Here is a 24,158-nt window from a genome sequence, read left to right on the forward strand (position 1 = left end):
TAAACCTCCATGATCTGCATCACTGGGTTTCCCAAAGATCCGGTACAGAATAGATCTCCAGCCACCCATGCTTGCCATAAAAAGCGACTATGCTTGCTGTAAGAGGTGACTAACAGGATCAGGGTCAGGCTCGCTGACCTTGGGCATGCATGTCATCGAATCCCAATTGCGTGGATCGATGCTCATGATATCAATCACTGGATTGTCTGGTCCAGACTCGATTATTTACAGACCACTGTCATATAGATGGAATATTGTTGAGTGCTGCGTAAAACAACAAACAAACAGACAAACTATTCTTGTGACCATCTTGTGACCAATGGGATGTTCAGGCTAGCTGACTTGGTTGATGCATGTCATCGTATCCCAATTGCGTGGATTGATGCTCATGATATCAATCACTGGATTGTCTGGTCCAGACTCGATTATTTACAGACCGCTGTCATATAAATGGAATATTGTTGAGTGCTGCGTAAAACAACAAACAAACAGACAAACTATTCTTGTGACCAACTTGTAACCAATGGGATGTTCAGGCTAGCTGACTGGTTGATGCATGTCATCGTATCCCAATTGCGTGGAGCGATGCTCGTGATGTCAATCACTGGTTTGTCTAGTCCAGACTTGATTATGTACAGACCGCTGTCATATAGCTGGAATATTGCTGAGTGCCGTGTTAAACAAGCAAAGACAACAGACCGTTCAAAGCGGGTTTAAACCAAATTCACTCCCTCCCCTCCCACATCTGACACATCTTAATGAAACTGAAATTCTGTTTATGTTAAACCCAACACACTTGCTCACTCACTCAAATCAGTGGTTCTGTTTGGCTTGAATAATCAGAGTGAGTGATTTTGGTTTTACGCCGCTTTTAGCGATATTCCAGCAATATCACGGCGGGGAACACCAGAAATGGGCTTCACACATTGTACCCATGTTGGGATTCGAACTTGGGTCTCCGGCGTGACGAGTGAACGCTTTAACCACTAGGCTACCCGACCGCCCCTTGAATAATCAGATTTAACACCATAGTTAACACGAGACGAACTATTAATGCACATGTTTATTCTTGTAATTGAAGGGAGCTGTCACACAAATTGTAACATATCCCGATCAACAGATTGTTTATCACCTTCATCATCATGTAATAGAAGTAGCTATCATATGTGCCGGTAAAACAATAAGCTTTTTTGATATTGTCCTTCAGGAATGTGGTATGACTTCAAACTACTTTTGAAAAGGTATTACAAACTAAATATTCCTGTATTTTAAATATTGTTTGCTACTTTAGTTCTATACATCTTATACTCTAAGCATTGATGTTATAAATAGTAAATAAATAAGCATAGATCATTTTTCCGTAAGGGGTATCGGTAAGTCGTAGACTTAGAGACTGATAGCGTTGTATCTTCTCAAGGGACGTCGCCGAGGGATACTTGGCAAAACCTGCGATAGAGTAAAAAGGTATTAAACTACAGTGGATGTTTTCGCTTTGTTATATTATTTGCAAGCACCTTTCTTCCTCTTAAACATTTTCAATGTGACTTCTTCATGTTATTACATCAGGCTCACTTGACATCAGCAAATTGATGATTGTCGACAAGGATATGTTGTCTGTTTATCCAATGGTGCAAGTTTAAAAGGGATGCCAAGAGTTTAGAGTATTCCCGGAAAATGTGTTGTCTTGCTTACCTTCAGTTCGCCACTCTATCTGTTTGTAGCATTGGGTGACCGCCAGATGGACGTGGGGATATACTGTGAAACAAAAGGCACTCGTGTTGAAACATGATATTATAGGATAAATAGTGTTGATTAAAATACATCAATGCCTGGGGGTACCCTTAGTCATGTCTCTGTCACATGACTTAACATTATACCTGGAATCTCCAGCAACTTATGCTGGTCGTGAAAGGCGTCTGGTGGTCAGACTCTGTGACTTGACTGATTGTGTGTCATTGTGCCCCGACGGCGTAGATCAGTGCTCACAATATAGATTGTCTTGTCTAGACCTGATTATTTACAGACAGTCGTCATTTAGCTGGGATATTTCTGTGTACGGCGTTAAACAACAAAGTACAACAAGAAATTAGTAAATTAGGAAAAATGGTAAAGTTACTAGGATATCACCAAGCGTTCTTCATTTACACACAGGCACGCTTTTACACCAGACCGCCACTGTGATCTAGTAGATACGAGTAGAACGCCTCCTCAGATAGCGGAAGGTTGGTGGCGTTCCCGGCCGCATCATACCAAAAGACGTTTAACGATCGTACTTACTGTTACCCTGCTGGCGCTCGACATTCAAAGGATTTTACAAGGACTGGCCGGCTCGGAGTCAGTTTACTGTGTCTGAGTAGGTATCAAAGTTTAAGCCCGGCAATGTGTCTCTGGGCTAGGACTATGAAACCAACATTAGTCCAACTAATACAAACAGACACACGCACACGCACACGCACACGCACACACACACACACACACACTAAATCCTATTTCTCCTCTTCTCCTCGCCTCTTGTACATCAAGTTAGCGTTACTTACTTTCTGGTATGTGGCATTGTCTGGGATATACATGCTGATGGCAGTCTTGGCCTTTTGGACATATGTCTGGATTTCTGGAAGTGTGTCCAAAGATTGAGCTGGGATAGGCAGGTACAGTTCTACTTGGATCTCTCCATGTTCAGGATCCCAAACTGTGACATCGGGCTTGATTAGAAGCAACGAATCTTTGTACTTCTGGAGCTCCTCCTCAACCATCTCCTTGATGGTCTCATAGATGCTCTGCAGGTGATCCTTGAGGTTGTCTTCCACCTGCCAGTAGTTGTAGGCCCACACACCCTAAACACCAGCAACAAGTCAGCATCAATTAAATTCCTGCTTGATTTCATGTTCAGTGTGTTTTACTTGGCAGTTACTTAAAACTTCAACTAACCTATAATATATCAGACGTATGTAAGACCCAGACATCTAAGACTCCGCAAGTTGCTTACAGAGTTGCGTCCCTTATACTTGCTAGAGACCTTGATCATTGGTTTGAATCCCAGTTCGACCTTATTATGTTTGTAGGTTTATCAGCACTCTACCCATGCTGGTGGATTTCACCAAAGTGGTTAACGTCCAATACATTCCTCATTTCAGGCTTTCCTTTCACACGAAGCCGACACAAAATAATTACAGAAATACCGTGCCAAGCGGCATTAAACTCAGTTATGTTTGAACGAAGTCTGAGTAACTGTGGTTTCGGACTGACCTCCTGGTAAGCATCATTGGTGAGTGAAAGCAGATGCTGGAGGTCCTCCTGCTTCATGACGTCTCCCAGGCGGGAGGTCAGCATCTTCTGCGTGTGCTCCACAATCTCGTTATATCTGCTGGGAATGTTCAGGTCCTGGACATGGTTGGTGATGGTGTTGAGGTATTGCTGGTAGTCAGCAAACTGAAGTCTGGCAGCAGCCAGTCGAGACCGGTTCCTCAGGTTGTCCATGGAATCTTAAAAAGATGTACAGCATTACATGGTTGTCACAAACTCAAAGTACAGTAAACTACGTTTATAACGAACACGCTTCTAACGAACTGACCGATAAAACAAATATTTTAGTTCAGGTACTTTGTTGTATATGTGCTGTACATATGCTTATAACGAACTACGGTTATTACGAACTAAAATTAGTGGTCCCTTTGAGTTCGTTATAACCTTAGTTTATTGTAACTGAAATGTGTTCGTCATATCCGTAGTTTGTCACTCGCGAAACTTTTCCGCCATTTTGGATTCCCATATTATTTATTTACGGTCTAGTATGCACAAATGTATAAATAATGCAAATTACATATTTTTGAAAGAACTGTAATCTTATTTTATGATGAACTCCCATGGTGATATCAATTGTATATTTGATCTCCTTATGAAAACCTACTCGTTGTCAATAAAATGTTTCAAATTAGTTACCTGTTATTGAACCCTGCAGATAGGTGTAATGTTGGTGGTAGGTGTTCCTCAAACTCTGCAGCTGCTCGTCAAGACCAGAGATCATCTCGACAGTGTTGACCATGAGCTCGTCCACACCATGCTACAGTGAGAACAAAATGGAGACTTCTAAATAATCTCAACTTTCATTGTTAAATAATATATCATTAACAGAAGTTAAGATATCCCATTTAAATAAGTAAAATAGATTGAGAACAAACCTTAAAGTTAATGAGCGTCTCCGCCACAATGGCCTGATACTTCTGCCTGATGGGGAAGTCTGTCATCGTCTCCATGTATTCAGCCAGTTTCTGATTCGTGGAAGCAAACAGTTCCTTCGTCGAGGTGACCAGGTCCTTGTATGCTTCACTGAAACAATTACTCTTGGTCATAATGTGCGAGTTTGGTGCAAGTATAAAACATCAGCGCTAGAGAATAACGAGTCTTGATTATCCGCCTAAACAGATTCCATTGGGCATAAAAGTTAAAATAGAGGTGAAAATGTATGAGTTGATCACTGGAAATCAGTGGTGACACCAGGTGTTCTAGAAAAATGGAAGCATGTCCTGCCCTTCTTGTAGCACCGCCACTCATACAATTTGCATGAAAAGCACGTGTTTGTTGCCTGTAAAGCTGCGTTGAACAGTGTTTCAGCCATATCACAGAACGCCAGCTTGAAGTGGGAGGTCAGAGTGATGCAGGTCATACGATACCGGCGTGATGAAATTACAAGAACGGGTTTGGCGCTGACAAACCAAGGATCATGATTAGGAATCCTGATTATAAAGTTAATCAGATGTGCAATGTAGTTGGTACTTTGTTGAAATGTATTTCCGACAGGGCAATGTTTAACTAGAGGTTCACAGCCAAGTAACACATACTTCTATACTGGTATACTGATGTACTTACAATGCCTGGTCGAAGTACTCTCCCATGGCTGCCAGGTGGAAGTCATTCCGGTTGTACATGCGCCTGATCTCCCTCCTGACAGAGTCCAGCTGTTTTTCTATGATGGCCATCTCCGACTCCAGCAGGGTGAAGTAGGGTGAGAGTTCTTCCTTGGTGGCTTGTGCAATCCGGCGGTACTTGCCTGACAACTCCTGTCCCACAGACTCGTACACAGAGTGGAAAGTCGTCTTTGCACTTTGGCCATATTTTTCCACCAGACTGGTCAAGTATGCCTTCAGAAGGAAATGGATAATAAATCAGAAAAAGACACAATCTGTATTTTCTTCATAGAAATAAGTTTATAAGGTTTCGTATAATTATTTGAAATTAGCTTTAAGCAATATTCCAGGAATGTCAGAACAAAGGACTTCAAGGATGTGTTACACCCAATGTACCAACCCAGGGAATGAACCCGGTCGCCGACGCGTTAACCACTTGGCTACCCAACCACCCTCACCACTTAGATACATTGTTAAGCATTCTGTACCTGAACATCGGCGATCGTCTGTGGCCTCCAGGACAGCCTGGTATGGAGAAGGCGGGATGTGTTAAGTCTGAGGGCAACCAGACTGTCTGATACTCGACGGGAGTTCTCCTGGTGATATACCTCAGCCTGCATGGCACTTGAGTTTACATATCTGGCGTTCATGTGCAGTGTCTTGCCAGGGTTGTCTGTAGCGGAATGTTGAAACATAATTTTTTGAAAGTTTCACACAGAATGATTGGCCTCAAATAAATAAAAACGATAAAACCCTTTCCATAATAATGAAAGCGTCACCCTTATAAATTTATAAACTTATATGGGAATATGCATATCATTTAACCTACCCAGATCGTAGTTTGTTTGGAAGTCCACCATTCTTCTATCAGGATCCACTGTAAGGTGTGCTTGGACAATCTTGCCTTCATAAATATTCCTGAACTTCAGCTTGTAAGGAGATTCCTCTACCTCGCCAGTGAGATCTATGTTCTTGATTGGGGTCTCCATCTGTTACAGTGAATGAGTGAGTGAGTGTGGTTTTATGCCCCATTTTAGCAATATTACAGCAATATCATGTGGGATACACCAGAAATGGGCTTCATACATTGAACCCATATAGAGAATCGAACCAGGGTCTTCGGCGCGGCAAGCGTAACGCTTTAACCATTAGGCCATCTTGCCATCCTTCCTATCTCTCCCTTCCTTTTATCTAGTGATGAGAGTTGTGTTGTTTACGTTGACGTCAATATTTACGCATAACTCATTATGAATTTGACTTCCTGTATGAGTATTAGGTATAATAGATAGCCAATCGTACCTGTAGTTGTATCTGCTTCCTAAGTTTGTTAATCTCTCCTCTGAGAGCAAAGTTCTTTCTTTCCCTCCTGGCTGTCAGGTAGGACATACTAGCTCCAGCAGATACTTTCTCACTGGAGCTGCCGATGTGGGATGCAAGTTTGACGTCCACATCTGTGTATGGGTGGCTAATGCCAACCACAAAGCTATAGTTGTTGTTGCCATAGCCATAGGAAATGTCCTCCAGACGGGATGTGAGGGTGATTGTCTTTCGGGAGTCACTGGAGTAGGACAGCTGGGATTTTCCATTGAAGATAGTCCTGCCATCATTCATCAGCATTTCTGTGTCGATCTGGATGTTCTGAAGATTATTGACAGTACATCAGATTAGAATGTATTGACCTCATATAGTAAAAATGTACATTGTTGAACATTGGACAGTTATATCTCGTGAAATTAATATCAAAGTATCAATTTTGTCATGAAATGTTCTATGTTAATGTGTTCTGTGCTTACCTTGCCAATAGAAGGAAGTCTGAGAGAGAGATCTGCCTGCTTGGATCTGTCATCAGGTGTCAGGACAGCTTTCATGCCAATCTTCTTTGTGTCGTCTCTGTCAGCATCCCAGGAAAAGTCCCCATCAAGAGTTTTCTTTGAACCTGTCTGACTATACGATCCATCTATTTGGAGACTTCTCATAGGTGACCCCACTTTGAAGGTGCCCTCGAACATCTTACTGTAGCGGCGGCTTCGGTCCTTGACATCCACATCGTAGAATAGCTTTTGCCCAGCATCTTCATTCCAGATGAATTCTCCACGACTCTTTGTCTGGAGCTGTGATCTGAGTACATTTCCAATGATGCCAACAGTGCGTGATGGATGGATAAGCTTCAGTGTCAAGTCTTTGTTCAAAAGAGATTGCCTGCTTCTGTCTGTCAAGGAGGTTTTGATTCGGATGTTGCTCTCTGGTTCATCTCTATCCCAGTTAACAAACATGTCTCCATCGATGTTCTTATCAGCAATTTCTCCTGAAAGAGTCAGTTGCATTGGCCTTGGCTTCCTCATTGTGAATGTTCCCTGCTCCCTTGAGCCTCGTGAGATCTCCATGTCCACATCCAGAACAGTGTTGCCATTGTAATCAGCTCCCAGTTTCTCTGTATATTTGTCTGATCCTTGATGATGTTCAAACCTCAGAGCAGTCAGTTTAGCAGTTTCAAATGGAGTAACAAGGGTGAAATCAGTTGTCAGTTGTTTCTCATACAATGAATCTAAGAATTGATAGGATCCATCAAATGCTATTTGGTCTCTTGGACTCCATGTGGCCTCAATGTGAGATTGGTATTCGTTGTGTCTGTGGGTGTTGTGTAGAGCCAGTTTCATACCATTGGAAAGAGATATCAAACCCTCCATTTCTAATGGAGATGTGTAGCCAAGAGATGCTTCACCCGTGAGAGTACCAGTCTGAGGGGTTTGTATTGTTCCTGTGGATCTGAACTTCCTCAGTTCACCTGCATGTGTAAAAGAGATCTCGGCAGAATCAAACTTTTCAAATGGCGTTGAGAGGCGTGCAACAGCAGTGTACTCTGGAGAAGACATGTCAATGGTGGATTCAAGACCAAAGCGATTGCCATTTCCAGCATCCAGTTTGCTTCCTAGGAAGTATGTTCCAATACCATGCTCAAATGATGCTGATGCAGAGAGAGCCTCATATTGTCTGAAAGGTGTGGTCAATTTGACATCCACGTCATATTTGGGTGAGATTGTTGCATGGAGTTCTCCTGTAATCTTCTGTCCTTGTGCATACTGTACAGCCCCATTGTAGTTGATACCATTAGTTGTGGCAGTATGGTCGATCTCAGCCTTGGTGAATTCATAACCTTGGAAAGGTGTACTGATTTCTAGGCTGCTTTCTAGATGGTCAAGGTCATGGCTGAAATGGTTGATCTTAGCAGTGATCTCTCTCTTGTCCATGAATTGGATCTTACTTTGGGAGGCAAAGCGGGTCCATGTTCCGGAGTGATCAAATGAGAAGCCAACATTTCTGTAGGGTATGAATGGTGTTGTGATTTTGATTTCACCATGGACGTCATCTATTGCCCTGAAGGCAGCCTTCATACTTGCCTTCTTCTGGTTGTAATCACCATTGATGCTCATCTTGATGTTCCTCAGCTCACCTTCCTTGCGGACTTTGATGTTTCCTGTCTGATGTGCTCCTGCCAGATTAAAGGCAAATCCTGACCTGATATCAACATTCCCATTTCTGACCCGGAAGGATGTGTCAGTTGTGATTCCTCCATTGGTGCCCATTTCAGCAGACATCTTGTTTTTGAAGTTGGTTGGTGTTCCAGTGACATCCAGCTGTACAAAAAAAGGTTGTGTGTATGGGTTTCTGATGGATACTTCAGTCAAGAGCTGCCTTGTACTGAAAACGTTGTTTAGAGAGGCTTCCAGTGTTGATTCTCTGACTCCAATGGATCCTTTAGCTTTCAGATTATTGATATCACCATCTTTACTGTAGGATACCCTCATGCTTTCCATGCCTTGAATGTTGCTGACAATATTCAGGTTACCTCTCATCGAACTACCAGTATGGACTTCAGAATCTGCTGTGATTGACTTTCCAATAGCTTGCACTTCCAGATGACTCTTGCAGTTGGCAATGGGTCCCTCATGAGTAAAGATGATTCTGCTGTTGTCGAGGTCTCTAAAAGGAGTTTTCAGTGTGGCGCTAATGTCAATTGTTGGTGACAGCATTCCATTAACAGTCATCAGTACTTTTTGACGTTGGCCATATGAGACATCAATGTTTGAAGTAAGACGGCCATTCTTTACAGAATGATGGAACTCTCCAGATTGGCTCTCATATCCTTGGAAGGGTGTTTTCAGTTCAGCACTGGCTTGCATGTGTGTCAGTCCAGATTTTAAGAAGGAGACTTTGCCTTCAATAACCTCCCCATCCATGTAGCGAAGATTTCCTTCAGTATTGAAGCGGGATAGGGATCCTGAGTGCTGGATAAACCCTCCGACATTTCTGAAGTTTTGGAATGGACTCCTGATTTTCAGATCTGCCATGATACTGTTTTTGAGACTGGCGCTCAGCTCGACCTCGAGTGTAGAATCTTTAAGGTTAAGAAGAGCTGTGGTTTTCAGATCACTGAGATCACCTTTCACACTGATGGAACCCTTCATGCTTTCATAGCCAGGAATGTTAGTTGTGATGATGATGTCCCCGTTTGTCGATTCTAACTTTGCAAAGTTGGTCTGTGCAGTAAGCCTTGTCCGGGCAAACTCAAGTTCTGCATTGCTTTTCAGATTGCTGAGAGGTCCAGTAGAAGTAAAAACGGCTCTACTAAGTTCATAATCCCTGAAGGGAGTTTTGAGCACTACATTTACATTGATATCTCTAGCAGTATCTGCAATTATGTCTGATGTAATTCTCTTCCCGTAGCCATATGTGAAAGCTGAGTTAGATTTAAAGTAATTGCTTCTGGAATCATGTCCATATTCAAATGTCATCACTTCATAGTTGGTGAGTGGTGTCTTCAACTCACCACTTGCCTTCATCTGCCTGTATCCATTATGGGTGAACTTTACCTTCCCTTCAATAGTCTTCCCATCCATGTAACGGAGCTGTCCTTCGCTACTGAAGTCATTCCAGTTTCCTGTGTGATCAACGACAATAGCTGTATCCCTAAAGTGCTCAAAGGGTGTTCTGAGAGAAAAGGTTCCTTTGATGTCTTGGGCAATTCTGCCTGTGACATCAGCTTCAATGGTGGAATCCTTCAGTGAAGCTGAGACGCTACTTCTGAAATTGTCTCTGGTTCCCTCCTTGTTTAGAGATGCCTTGACCATTTCCATACCCTGAATGTTAGAGGTGAGGGAGAAGCTAGCTCTGGTAGAAGTTCCATGTTCAATTGATGAATCAGCAGAGATTGATCTGTCCAGGAGTTCCATTTCTGCATGACTCGTGCAGCTGTCAATTGGTCCATTGTGACTAAAAACAAGTTTATTGTTTTGGAATCTACTGAAGGGTGTTTGAACAGTTAGATCAAAGCTGATCTTAGGTGTTGTTTGGAAACGGAGATCAGATGTAATTTCTTGACCACGCCCATAGGCAATGAACGCATTTGATGTTATTTGAGAGTCAATAGAATGACGGTATTTGAGAAGGGAAGTTTCAAATCCTAGGAAGGGAGTCTTGATTTCTGCTTTGGTATCAATATGAGAAAGGCCAGACTGCCAAAAAAGTAGGGAGCCCTGCAGAGCTTTACCATCCATATATCTGATAGTGCCTTCACTTGAAAACCTTTGCCTGTTTCCAGAATGTTGAAGAGAAAGTCCAACATCTTTATAATCTTCAAAAGGTGTCTGCATGGTTAAAGATCCTTCAATGACGCCATCGGTTTTTAGCATAAGAGCGATGTCGACTTGATCATTGTCTAGGATACCAGAAGCTTTGGCATTCATGTCACTAAGGTAGCCTTCTTTGTGAACCTTTAGCCCAATGCTTCTGCCTCTCCAATCTCTCGTGTAGCCAATGTTGGTAGATAGATCTATCAATGGATATCTGTAAGTGAAAGCTGAATCTGAGTTGAAGGCATATCGTGAGCCAATTGATCCGGATACCTTATTTGTGAAACTTCTTAGTTGACCATCATGATCTATAACAAACTTGATGTTGTCAGAAAAGGGGGATTTGACAAGTAGTGCTGTGTCCAGTCGTCCATTTGAATATCTGTTCTGACCAGAAATGTCAATAGTTTGATCATTTCCATAGGTGATAACCATACCTCCTCGTATGTTACCCAGGTAGCCACGTTTATTAAATGAAACTTTAGTTTCTGTCATGCCACTGAATGGAGTTTTGAGCATGAATGTGCCTGTGGATCTGAAGCCATGATCGAAAGTTAGGTCCACTTCACCAGTTTTCTTTGCCATTTCCATTTCTCCATGACCCTTAAAATTATCCCAGGTGCCTACTTGCCTTACAGATAGCTTGTTCATTTCATAACCATAGAAAGGTGTGCTGATGACAAGACTGCCCTCATACCCCTTTGCCCAGTTCAGTTTCAGATCACCAGCCAGGTTCTTGACTGAAGCAAATGTAACATCAGCATGTGTTTGAAGCGACCGTCTTCTCAGAGCATGTTTTAGGGATGCACTCATGTGTTCCATTCTTTCAAATGGAGTCTTGATGGTGACATCGATGACAATGGGGGTTCCCATGGCGTAGACTGCATCAAGGCTTATAGTCTTCCTTGGGTAATATTCAGTTTCAATGTGTGAACGTCTTCCTTTGCCTGTCAGTTCACTGGTGGCATACACCTGCATGTATTGGTACTCATGGAAGGGAGTATCAATCCTCATCTTTCCGTTCATGTCGTCCAGGTTCCAGTTTAAGATTCCAGCAAAGTTACCCAGGACTGGGGTGATACCAAAGTTGGCTTTGCTCATGAACAATCTACGGTCACCGTTGTATGAAAGTCCAGCTTCAAAGGATTTATAGTCATCAAAAGGAGTCTTCAGTGTTGCCCGGTAATTGTTCAGGGTATCAGGAGCTATGTGTGCTTCAAACTCAAAGGATTTTCTGATGTCATAGCTGAAGCTTCCTCTGGATACCAAATCAGATCCTTCCCTCTTGTGAGATGCCTTCAACACAATATCCCGGAAGTTTTCATATGGACTTGTCATCCGTAGGCTTGTTTCAATATTCTCTGTAGAAGGTGCAGCAAAAGATCCATCAACTGATACTCTGTTATCTGGAGCCCATTCTAAGTCAGCATGTCCAGTGAGTGGATATGCTGCATAGCGAGCATTTACCTTTCCTTTGAGGTTTGTTATGGGTGATTCGAGTGTGATGTCAGACTCTGCTTGCCCATTGGATCTAATGTAATTGATGCCTGCTGATCCTAGTATAACCTCTCCCTTCTTGATGTTAGATGAGTGTCTGATGAAACCTCTTCCATGTTCATGCTCAAGATTGATGTCAACATTGCGGATTGATTCCCATGGAGTTTCAATTGTTACTCCTCCTATGGTTCTTGTTCTGGCTGATGAAGCATGGTTTCCAAATATGTTAACAAAAACACGGTTGTTTCTTCCCCACTGGGCTGTCATTGTACTCTTCACGTCATTGTTAGTATTTCCGTGTTGCCAGCTGTTGGTAAATCGCAAGTTTGGAGAAGAGAGGGTGAGCTTGCCAGTGTTTTGAAGCTGCCATCCAGATCTGGCATGGTTCATGTCCAAATCATACATGTATTGGTCACCGTTGATATTCAGGGCAACATCAGTCTCAAACTTTCTTAAATCATCATTGTGAGAGAGACGGAGATTAACAGCTTGCATACCCTTGACGTTGGACTTGAAAGTCACAGTTCCTTCAATGTCCCTTTTCTGGTCAGTGCATCGGTTCTCTCCTGTCAAAAGGAGCTTGGCATTCTTTCCCTCTAAACTTCCCTTCATTATGGTATTCAGTGAAGGTGTCATTACATGACCTATTTCGGTGCTGAATCTTCTGTATCCTTTGAAAGGCGACGTTCCCGTTATAGTGAGGTCTAAGTTTCTCATAGAGAAGGGTTTCTTCATGCTCACAGCAGTAGTGATCTGGTTCTTCTTCCCACCCCAGGAAAGCTGCATGGAAGATCCATATTTCTTCTCATTGTTGTCACTGCTGGCTTGAGCTATTAGGTTCTCAAATCCTTCAAAAGGAGTTTTCACTCTGACAGACCCATCAAGTGACTGCCCAGTTTGTGTCTGATCCCTTTTGAAAGATGTATCTACTTTGATCTTCTTGTTAGCCTCCCAGGAGAAATCAGCACGCGTTGTGTACTGCTTGCCACTGGCATGTTTAATATTAAACTCCAGGTCTCTGCTTGGGTATTTCAAAGCAACCGTGGAACCGAAATTGCCTGGTGATTTTAGGTTGAGCTTTCCTGCGAGGAGGAATCTTCTGGAAATGTCCTTGTCAGCATCCCATTTGGCATCTGCAGAGCCTTCATAGGTTACACCTCGCCTTTCCCCCTCCACCTGAACAATGACATGTCTTGTCGGATATGTAAGGTCCATTGTCCACTTGGCAGTAGGTGTCCTGGAGTACTTGAAGACTGTGTTGATTCCATAGACATCTCCATCATAGTCAGCCTGGGCAGAAACCTTGAAGTCTTTGTTGTCAAGGTTAGTTGAAGCAGTCAGTTGGATTGGCTGGGTGTGTTGTAGGTTGATGCTAGATTTTACCTGGTGGACTGTATCCTTCCGTCTTTTGTAGGTTGTTACCATGGTAGATATGTCTTTGTCATTGTAGAATGTCATGGAGTGTGTGTAGTCTTTCCTTGACTGGATCAGATCGGTCTTCAGACTCACTTGTTTGCCAGGATATGAAAGGCTAGCTTCACCCAAGAGATTAAGTATCTTCTTTCCACTGTTTTGAAGTCTTAGAGCAGCATCAATGGTTTTTCCTTTGCCATAATCGAATGTGATGGAGGAGTTCACATTGCGACTGTCGTGAACATGCCGTCCTTTAAGTCTTAGTTCTACATCCTGAAATGATAGTCAAAGAACCCGTTTAGTAACTGATTTATGTGGGTGATTTATATATTTTGAACGTTGCAATAACATGGTGTTTGATATTATTAATACAAATTGTGTGTGTGGCGGGTGCTACTAGTATGACAGGACATCCTGACCCTTTTCACGAACACCTGGTGTTATCACTGATTTTCTGTGATCCATTCGTATAATTTTCACCACTTTTTTTCCTTTTTATGATTGAGGATTTAAATAATCTGTTTCATCGAATAATTTAGGCTGGTTATTCTCTGGCTTTGACATTTAATATTTATGAGCATGTTAGATATAAAAACTCACCAGTGGCCCTACAGCACTTGTCAACGTGATGTCAATGTTGGCTCTGGAGCCAATATCATGGTTCACCAGAGCATAACCTGTGATCTGACGGGAAGTGTCATTGGATTTAGGTCCATATCTAAATGTTGCACCAGCTTCTGTGTGTTTTTTGTTGTGAGAGAAGTCAATATCTGTGTAGAAGTTTACGTGAGGGTATCTCTTGTCTTCAAAGTTTCTAGAAAGAAAGCAAATGGTATACACACATGAGGTATCTTCACTAATCAACTACTATTTTCCAATGTGTTGATACTACTGTGTATGCATATGATTTATCAACGATTACACATGTGACTTACGTGTTGAGCTTGTAGTTCCAGAGTGACCTGGTGCTACGATCAGTGTATTTAGAGCTGAATGTGATCTTGTCTTTCTTGATACTTTGGAACTTGGGCAGGTTGTAGTCAAGAGTTATAAAGGAGCTGACAATGTTCTTCTTGGTCTGCACATTACCACTAGCCTTGGCGACCAAGAAACGGGAGGATACCGAGACACTTCCAGAGTACCTGTTGTTAGTACCACCTGTCTTCTTGACATCACCTGATTTGGACATACATGGTTATTGAATACATTCATCAGTGGCAAAAACAACTATACATTAATGTCATTAACAATATCGTCATGAAAAGTGACTGGGCAGAATTTGCCATGTCATCTCTTCAGATTCGCATCCATAAGACGTTGATTGGTCTGCAACCCTGATTGACAATCATCATCATCCTTGTTTTGTCAGCACTATGCCATACCTTGGGTTCCACTAAGTGGTAAACATTGAAGACTAGCATCACTTTAACCTTTCCTTTTACATTTAAATGGCACACCCTCATATAACTAACTTCCTGTTCAAAGGGACACTTAACTCAATTGATTAACTCTATTACTCTGTTAGGATGGACTAAATGTTGTTGTTTTTTGGTTATTGAATACATTCATTCAGTGGCAAAAACAACTATACATTAATGTCATTAACAATATCTTCATGAAAAGTGACTGGGCAGAAGTTGCCATGCCATCATCTCTTCTGATTCGCATCCATAAGGCGTTGATTGGTCTGCAACCCTGATTGACAATCATCATAATCCTTGTTTTGTCAGCACTATGCCATACCTTGGGTTCCACTAAGTGATAAACATCGAAGACTAGCATCACTTTAACCTTTCCTTTTACATTTAAATGGCACACCCTCATATAACTAACTTCCTGTTCAAAGGGACACTAAACTCAATTAACTAACTCTATTACTCTGTTAGGATGGACTAAATGTTGTTGTTTTTTGGTGGAGTGTCATCATGATATATCCTGAATTATTTATATTGAATTGGTGGCACTATATGTATAAGAATTCCATGTCCAAATGTCCACAAAGGTCATGCTTTTTCGTATACCATGAATATGCTCCATCACAAAATACTTACATTTCAGGGTGATTGGTTTGGCCATGACCTCATGGACATCCAGAGTTAGACTTCCCTTGAGGGATTTACCCTCTTTGTAGTCCCCTGATCCGGAGAGTGAGATGAGCTCCAGCTCTGGTGTTTTCACCATCAGTGTGGGGATGACCTTGATGATGGACCTCTTCCTGCCACTGTCCTGATACACCAAACCAACCTCTAGGAGGTAATCCTGCTTTGGGGCCAGGCTGAAGGTACCGATCAGACTCTTCTCGATTTTAGAGTTCAGTAGGGCGGCTGCAAAAGGAATGCAAGAATATTGTCGGTTTCTTGCATTGATTAATTATTGAGTGAGTGAGTTTAACCTGGTCTTTAGGTATATTCGAAGGACACCAGAAATGGGCTTCACATTGTCCCCATGAGGGGAATTGAACACTTAAGGGTGACGAGCGAAACCTTTAACCACTATTCCACCTCACTGACGCTTTTTGTGTATGGAAATGCTATGATCGTATTGAATGATAGGTACCCCCTAATTTTACTTACATCTAAAGCTGACAGCATTTGACGTTACACCAGTGAGAGTTAACTGAACATTGGCTCTCTTGAGTGAATTAGTCTCAACAGTGCCAGAGAGTAGGATGACTCTGGCTCCTGGACGTCTTATCTCAAGTCGGGGGGTGTAGGTCACAAATGTCTCTACTTTCTTGATGTCCACTTCACTGATTACTCCATATTTTGCAGATTCATCGACAATCAGATTACCCCTCATGCCTACATTGCTGTTGTTATATGCCAGGGATGCTGAAGAGAGACATAGTTATTAGAACCATAAATCCAAACATAACGAATCGTAAGCTCTATTTTTTATCAACTGCTACAGCAAAGAACATCGCATGACAATTACGCACCTTTGAATGCTGCCTTCTTCCATGGAGATGCCAGGCTGATTTCAAGCTCTTTTCCTTTGGTATTCAGTAGAAAGTCAAATGCCAAAGATCGGTCTGTTCTGGATCCAGGTGTGTTGACAGCTATCTGAGCAACTGTCGAATATTGGTTCTGAAAGGCAAATATAGACATTTTCTGACATCAGTTTGATATAAGTTTCAAAGACAAATGACAATGACTTTTCTTAACGATAAGACTGCTGAAAGCACTACAACAAAGGCATGTGGCTATGCTTAAATATAATAGCAATATTAGAAAGAAAACTAAGTACGAATCCCTCAGGATCAGACTCAATTAATGCCATATTGCATGAAACATTCTCCGTAACTTCGTCTCTGTTACTGACTCACATACACGTCAAATGGTCAAAGCATAGGATATTTCAAACAGTTATCAATGAACTCACCACTGATTGTTTAGCCATGAAGTTGTAGCCAGTGTGCGTGTCTCTCTTGTAAAGAATGAGGCTTTGGGAGAAGGGCCCTGTGAAGGGGAAATATGGGGCATCATCCACCATGGAAGCATTAGGCCACTGGAATTCATTACAAAGTTCCAGACCAGTGATCGTTGCCAGCCTGGTTCCTGTGCACAGTTCCAGCTTCTTCCTGTTGCCTGTGACCAAGTCCTGTGTCTTCTCCTGATCACCATGGATGCTGAAGAACCTTGTGCTGCAGCACACAGAAGGGAATATTATTCCTTTGAAATTACTATGATATATATGTATACAGATTATATTTTGACTGATTGATAGATGCATTGATATCTAATTCAATAATATAACTGGTTTGTTATGGTAAAGTCGTCTCTCTTTTGCAATGCAATAACAGTTATCACATATATATTTGCTGGTGACAAAACAGGGATAAGAAGGCAGGGATAAAAAGTGGAGCATCAGTGTATAGAAATGCCTACTTGACATCCAGGATTTCCATCTTCTGTTGTGGAAAGTCAAACTCAGCACTGATGACCTTCCCACGTTTGAGTTCTATGTGGCCTTGTAGGGCAGTACTGGAATGCCATGTGTTGGCAACTCTTAGGCCAGTTTTGGTGACAAAGGCATCCATACTCATCGTGCCAACAATCTTGATAGCTCCACTGTAAAGAAAATAATGGGTTTAGACTTAAAATAGTCATTATTTCACCTATAAATCGAATGACACATATGAAGACCTGGCAAACAACCGTGAAATGACTGAATACTTAATATTTGGACTAACCTTGGTTTGATGTGTCCATCGATGAGGAGACTGCTTGGTGAAGTTGTCATTTTACGGAGGTCCACTTGACCAGAGGCCAGAAGGTCAATGGTTGCTGTGCCGCTGACGGTGAGGTTGAGAGGGAGACCAGAGCTGGTGGGGATGATCATGCTACTGTCCAGGATATTTGCACTCTGGGTGAAGGAATAATCACGCTTCTTGGTCATCTTGATAAGGAAGTCAAGGAAGTTGAAGTCCTTGATAGACGCCAGTGGGTCAACACCTTTGAGGTGATCGTAGTACATTTCATTGCCAAAGATCCTCAGGTACAGGTCTCCTCTGAGGCCATCCAGGTTAACAGTGCTCTGAAACCAATGGTAAATGTATAGTTTGTGTGAGTGGGTATGAGGGTAAGGTTTTAGAATGCTTTACACCATATTCCAGAAATATCATGGAGAACAGCACTAGTTTCACACCATATACACATGTAAGGATTGGAACCAAGGTCTTTGGTGTGATGATATTTTGAATAAGATGTTCTTTACTTCATGTTTGAAATTATTTGTGTGTCTTGTGGGTTGAAGGTGTTGATGGTGAAAAGAAAAGTACCTTTGGTTTCTTTGCTGCCTTCCCTCCAAAGTAGCTGTATGGGCCCAGGTAGTTCTCAATGAGATACTCCACTCCTTCCATGCGTCCACCAAGCTCAAATAGATTGAGAGAGTTGCCAAAGAGATCAACTGTCATGTTGAGCATTGCTGAACGAGGGAAGAAGGATTTATCTGAAAAGATGACATTGCTCTCGAGCATGGCACCTGTGTTGAACTTCTCGAGGAAGAGGGAACCTTCATAGTTGCGTGAATACTTGAGTGTCGAGAGGTCGAAAGTCCTTCCAAGAGTCTTGTCCTCCAGGATTCGTCTGATGGTCTGTTTCTGTGGACTGGATGTTTCCATCAGGTTGGTAAGATGAGACCAGACAAAGGATCCAACTTGATTAGCTTTCTCAGATTCGAGAGTTCCCTGGATTCTCCTGAGGACGTCTTCAGATGGACACTGCATGACAGCCAGGTAGGCAGCAATTCTCAGCTCGGAGTCCTCATCAGAATCTTGGTAGATGGTCATTACTTCACTTCTCTGTAATGAAAAAACGACTGGAACATTATAATTTCCTAAGTCAGTCAACGCCTGGCAATCAGAGAAATACTCTAGGGACTATAAATTAAGATCGTGATACATCAACACATCCACATATCAGGTTAAAATAGTTTGCGGGACCTGACTGTATTTTCGACACATCCGATTTTGAGACAATGGGGCTCCACTGTATGTCGTGACATAAAGATGTATAAAAATCACATATGCTAGAGTAAGATATATATTTCTATAACTTACATCGGCAGAGCAGGGTAGTCTTCTGTAGGCCTGGATGGCAGCTACTCGGACCTCCGTGGGATTGGCTTGCCTGATGAAGCAGCTACTGAGTGTCGTGGTCAGTCTATCCAGGTGGCCTGCATTTCCCAGGGCACGAAGGGCCACAAGACTGGTCTCCAGATTAGAATCTCTGATGTAGCAGCCGTAACCAATGGTCTTCTCCATGGTAGAGATGATCTGTGTAATGGCTGATTCGTCAGAACAGGATTCATGGTGGTTGCAGTAGTTGTTGACCATTGTGGAGACTGGGAGCATGGCAGAGCGGCTGTATTCGGGCGAGTCAAGAAGTGCCTAAAAAATAGAAAAATGGCGTGAGCTGAAGATTTAATACGTGCCTTGACTACTCATGTGTTAAATACATAAGAAAATAAAATGAACAAATGTTCATGTCGCCTTGCTTAACGACTACGGCGTATTTCATATTCGAGACACAAAAAAGAATGCTTTTTAAGAAAAGTATTCACACACTGAGTAAATGCAGAAGATTTTTCAAACAATCAGATAGTTGTGGCACACTCTTCAGTAGTGATGTAATTGAAGAGAATCAGTATGTTTTTGTGTGAGGAGATTATGAGCTGACCTTTACTTCCCGCATCATATCCAGTGTTGGGTAGTTGATGAGAGACAGGGATGTGATCCACATGGTGGCCTGTGCGCCGAGGACTTCTCTATTCAGGAGAAGTTCTTTCAGGAAGGTAACAGATGCACTTGTGCTGGCCATTGGGATAGAGTCCAGGAAGAACTTCCTGAAACCAACCAAATGAAGAATTATAGAAAAGTATGTGTATAGCAATGATTCTTGTTGGTACAAAATGAAGGGGGTGGGAATAGCCCAGGGGTTAATTGTTTTGTAGCCACGCAGTAGCCCTGGGTTCAAATCCGTACATGGGTAAGAACCCATATCAATCGTTTCAGCTGAAATATTGCTGGAATATTGTTAAGAGCGGCGTATAAACGTACTCACTCACTCAGATGAAACAAAATTATTTATTCATAAATAAATAGAATTATAATGTTGAATATGTTTGTGTCAAAGAAATACAGATGGCTTATACTTACTTTACTCTCTCGTTGTTGTCGGTGCAGATTGTGCCAGATTTTACTTGCTGGTAGATACGTCTGAGGTCATCAACATTCTGCTCTTTGACGATATTGACAAGCTCAGAAAACATACGTGGAGTGTCTGGGCGGATATCCTCGCGTGTATTCTGGCAGATCTCTCGCAGTTTACTCTCGGCATCTCTCGCTAGCTGACCCTTGTTTCCTGGGCCATAGGCGTGTTCAAACACAACTCCTGCCCGATTCCGAATGTAATCTAGAAACATCAAATATAATGGACAATTAGAAAAAAAAATATCAAATATAATCCTTATATTGATGTCAGGGAAATTTTCTTTTACAGAGATAGTGCTTTGAGAATATAGACTGATCACCTTGTCTTGTTGTGACACCAGATCTCTGAGTCTTGTAGTTGAGTCTCTGAAGTACTTTGGTGGTGGCACCGCTGGTGGCCCTGGAGAAAGGTCTGAATGTGTGGGTCTCCCGGATGAGAGCACTCTTGAGGAGTCCATTCTTGTCCAGTTCCTGTTCACATTCGTGTGTACTCTTCATGAGGGGCAGAGACTGGATCTCTGAAGGAACTCTGTACTGCATGCCATGAATGGAGCTGTGATAACCATTACGATCAGTGCAACCAAGGAGATCCTTGCTCTTCTTAATAGTTGTAGAGTACCATCCCCGTGATGCTACAGTGTAGTCGGTATTGCACTCGCCCGTGACGTCACTCTGTAGCAATTAGGAGATTGTGAAATGGGGTTCAACGTTTGTCTGTATCTGTGCGTACGTGCGTGCGTGTGTGCGCGTGTCTGTCTGTCTGCTAGAACTATTCTTATGTCGGTTTTATAGAGCTAGCCAATTTAAATATCACGCCACACTTTAATCAATACACACTTTCCATCTTTTAACATCTTTATGGTATGACGTAACCGGGGATCGAACCAACGACCTTCTGTTCTCCGGGGATAAGTAAAGTACAGTACAGTACAGTATAGTACAGTACAGTACAGTATACAAGGTACCCCATTGTGTAAGACCGAATGATGATTTATTTACCTCTTTGACTCTCTGATTTTGGTCCAGGTTATCCATACTGTTCTGGACAGCAGCGAGAAGACCTCTCTTGATGTTTAGGGCCCATGTGGTTTCACCCTCAGCTGGACACAGTTCTTCCACCACGCCATCTTGGAAAGAAAAGCGGAGGGGGAAACGTTCCAGATTCCGTCTGAACTGCCCTGACTCATCAGCGTACTTCATTGGTGTAGAGGATGATGGATCAGACTGGTAGACTTTCACATCGCGGAGCTGAAACATATGTTTGTAAAATGTCACAGCAGTAATGCACTCCACACGCACATAGCAGCAACAGAATCGTCACACGTGGTTAAACCATAGCTCTATAAGTTGATATTAATATATGTTTGTAAAATGTCACAGCAGTAATGCTCTTGTAGGTACAATCGTCATATGAAGTTTGCCTTGGACTCTTGACTGGCCTTTGCATGTGTTTGTGACGGGTGCTAAAAGTGGGACAGGATACGCTAATTCTTTCGCGAACACCTGTTATCGTCACTATTTGATAGTGATTCATACACATCCTTATGATATACTCGGAATCGTAGGACTCTGCGTTTAGGTTTTATCTTTTATGTAACCAAGGCTGTAATTGGTGATATCAATATACGTTTGAAAAATGCCATAGCAGAATAAATGCACAGAGACGTGATCAAGCTATGGTTAAGTGGACAGTAATGGTTTAAAATGTCTCTGTTTCCACTTACCCTAAGCACCATGTCGCACTTAGACAGCACCTCGATGTCAGCAGTTGCCCGGATGCCAAGAGTCGCTTGATCGCTGGACGCTCCTTCCATGGATGTATGTGTCTGAACATTGTACTCGAATTCATAGGTCTGTCCGGGGACGTAGTTGAATTTGGTCGTGTCTAAAATAGCAAGAACCTGGTATCAGCAAGAAGTTAAATGAGTGGCGAAACAGATTTTCAGATATATCACGGACTGCGAGGTTAATATTGGAGAAACGTCCACAACGTTATTGCAAACAGAGAAAACGTGTATGATGCTAACAACCAAAGAGCACAATCAGCGTGAAGCCCACGACGAGCGGATCCTGGCAAGAAAGAGGGACGTAACTCTGAAGACACTCGTGGCGTCTTAAACTACTGGTTAACCCATGCTCCAAACAGCTGGGACATGAACATTCCACTGAATATGCCATAGATACATATTTTATATAAAAAGATAAAATAACCATCTAGCTACAGTGAGCAATTGATGAACTGTTATACTCACCTCGGCATCGTCTGGCGCAGGATGTAGTTTCGTCACGTGATTGGTAGGTGATTGGACCTAACATCAGACAGCATCATGTTTTATCAGAGATAGAAATGGTGTAGAAAAATAGATTTTCTATTAAATTGAAACATTGATATCAAACAGATTGAAAAGTACCTGCAGTATTATGTGTATGTCATATAGAAAAAGAAAACGTATATAAAACTTTTTTATCATAGCATCAAATAACTTTTTGATACGACATAAGTTAAATATCCAACTTACCTGCCAATGCACTTGCTAGCAGAGCTAACAGCGTAAAGGCTGTTGTTGAATACATAGTGTTGGGTTCTCGGGGAAACCCTTCCCGCAGTCGTGTGTCTGTATGATGGCTGCTTGCTTGACACTGTAGTGTGATGGGACGTGCGTCACTCCGTCCTGGCTTCTGAAGCCAGCGGGCACAGGGGGTTATTATATACAGCTACGGGCTGTTCAAAGGTGACTTTATTGCAGATGCTGACCAACGCTATCAGTGACTTTTGTCCATGTTGTAGTAGGCAGATATAGTAAATCTATATATACAACATTGCAGTTTGATGAGCAAGGAGATAACTTTTGATAACATACCGATTAGGGGCTTATTAGACAGTATATGCAGCCCTTTGTGAAGATGATGTATAGCACTGACGAGTACACATGTAACAGTAATGTAGGTTAATCAGACTTTGATCTGTGTCAATTTCACAAGAGTGTGAAGTAGTACAATGTAGGTGAGAGTAAATGCGTTTCATAACGATAGTCAGCTGCCAATCTATATTTTTTTACCTTATTTCAGTTGATGAAAAACATTCTACGTGCCTTTGTGATACTGTACTTCGGGGAATGGATCATAGCGATGAGTGTACATGTTACAGTCAATGTTTAAATGAAGTCAGTTGGTACATTCCACTGTTTGTTTACAAATTGAATGAAACTTTCAGTATTTTCTTCTCCTTCAAATGATGTAGATGCAAAAATAAAATAAAAATCATATGCATGAGAAGAATATAAACATGGTAAACAACTGTAAGAATTTATTGACTATGTGTTGCAATGAATTGGAGTAATAGTTGAAGAACAACATAAATCAGTAAAGACATGACTAACTTTATTAACTCCTAATCATGTTCACAAAGGTAAAGTGTGCGTGCGTGCGTGTATGTGTGCATGCGTGCGTTCGTGTAGGCGTTTTGAGACTGAGCACTTTGTATATTTACCTTCCTTTTGCTAAGGGGCTTACTGTCAATGTATTCGCATATTAATACACACTGCTATTTAGAAAGTGGTCAACTGTAATAAAGGTTATATCTGGGTCAACACTTTCTTAGCAAAGTACAGATTCTAGTAGTTATTAGGATTGTGTGCACCTCTGGCATTGTGTATTAGTAGCTTTCGGCCATGGGAGCCGTGCCAATTTACACTTGTCAGAGGGGTACACAAAGTACGTGATCTAGACTACCAGTGGTCGGACTTTCATTTTGTAGAAGCCGCGGTGGCAGAGTGGGTTAGATCGATGACTTTGTGTGGTGGCGATTAGGTGCCTTGCTATGGCAATGTGGGTTCGAATCCCGGATGGGACTCAATAAATACTAGAATCTGTACTTTACTAAGAAAGTGTTATCCCAAATATAACATTTGTTATTTTCGCATATTGCAATAACGACAAGGACATTTTGTTTTAAGGCATATATCTCACTCACTCACTCACTCACTCACTCACTGGTGGTAT

At 42.0% G+C, this 24,158-nt stretch overlaps 1 protein-coding gene across 1 annotated transcript; it reads right to left on the reverse strand.

The window, feature by feature from the left end:
- Positions 1–1,048: 1,048 nt before the first annotated feature.
- LOC139450717 (uncharacterized) lies at positions 1,049–22,822 on the reverse strand. Its single transcript, XM_071232520.1, has 28 exons — positions 22,676–22,822; positions 22,409–22,465; positions 21,881–22,041; positions 21,156–21,404; positions 20,477–20,828; positions 20,103–20,358; positions 19,624–19,789; positions 19,005–19,334; positions 18,225–18,746; positions 17,637–17,980; positions 17,332–17,514; positions 16,826–17,087; positions 16,383–16,530; positions 16,018–16,275; positions 15,496–15,768; positions 14,380–14,620; positions 14,045–14,258; positions 6,698–13,717; positions 6,204–6,542; positions 5,734–5,893; positions 5,393–5,577; positions 4,867–5,138; positions 4,179–4,326; positions 3,940–4,060; positions 3,247–3,482; positions 2,538–2,834; positions 1,693–1,755; positions 1,049–1,446 (listed from the first exon to the last, which is right to left on the reverse strand). Exons 1-27 carry the CDS (start codon positions 22,728–22,730, stop codon positions 1,708–1,710), a joined length of 12,897 nt encoding a protein of 4,298 aa, XP_071088621.1. The 5' UTR covers positions 22,731–22,822; the 3' UTR covers positions 1,049–1,446; positions 1,693–1,707.
- Positions 22,823–24,158: the final 1,336 nt, after the last annotated feature.

Source organism: Haliotis cracherodii, unplaced genomic scaffold (assembly GCF_022045235.1).
Source record: "Haliotis cracherodii isolate W230 unplaced genomic scaffold, xgHalCrac1.p SCAF_8, whole genome shotgun sequence".
NCBI lineage: Eukaryota > Metazoa > Mollusca > Gastropoda > Lepetellida > Haliotidae > Haliotis > Haliotis cracherodii.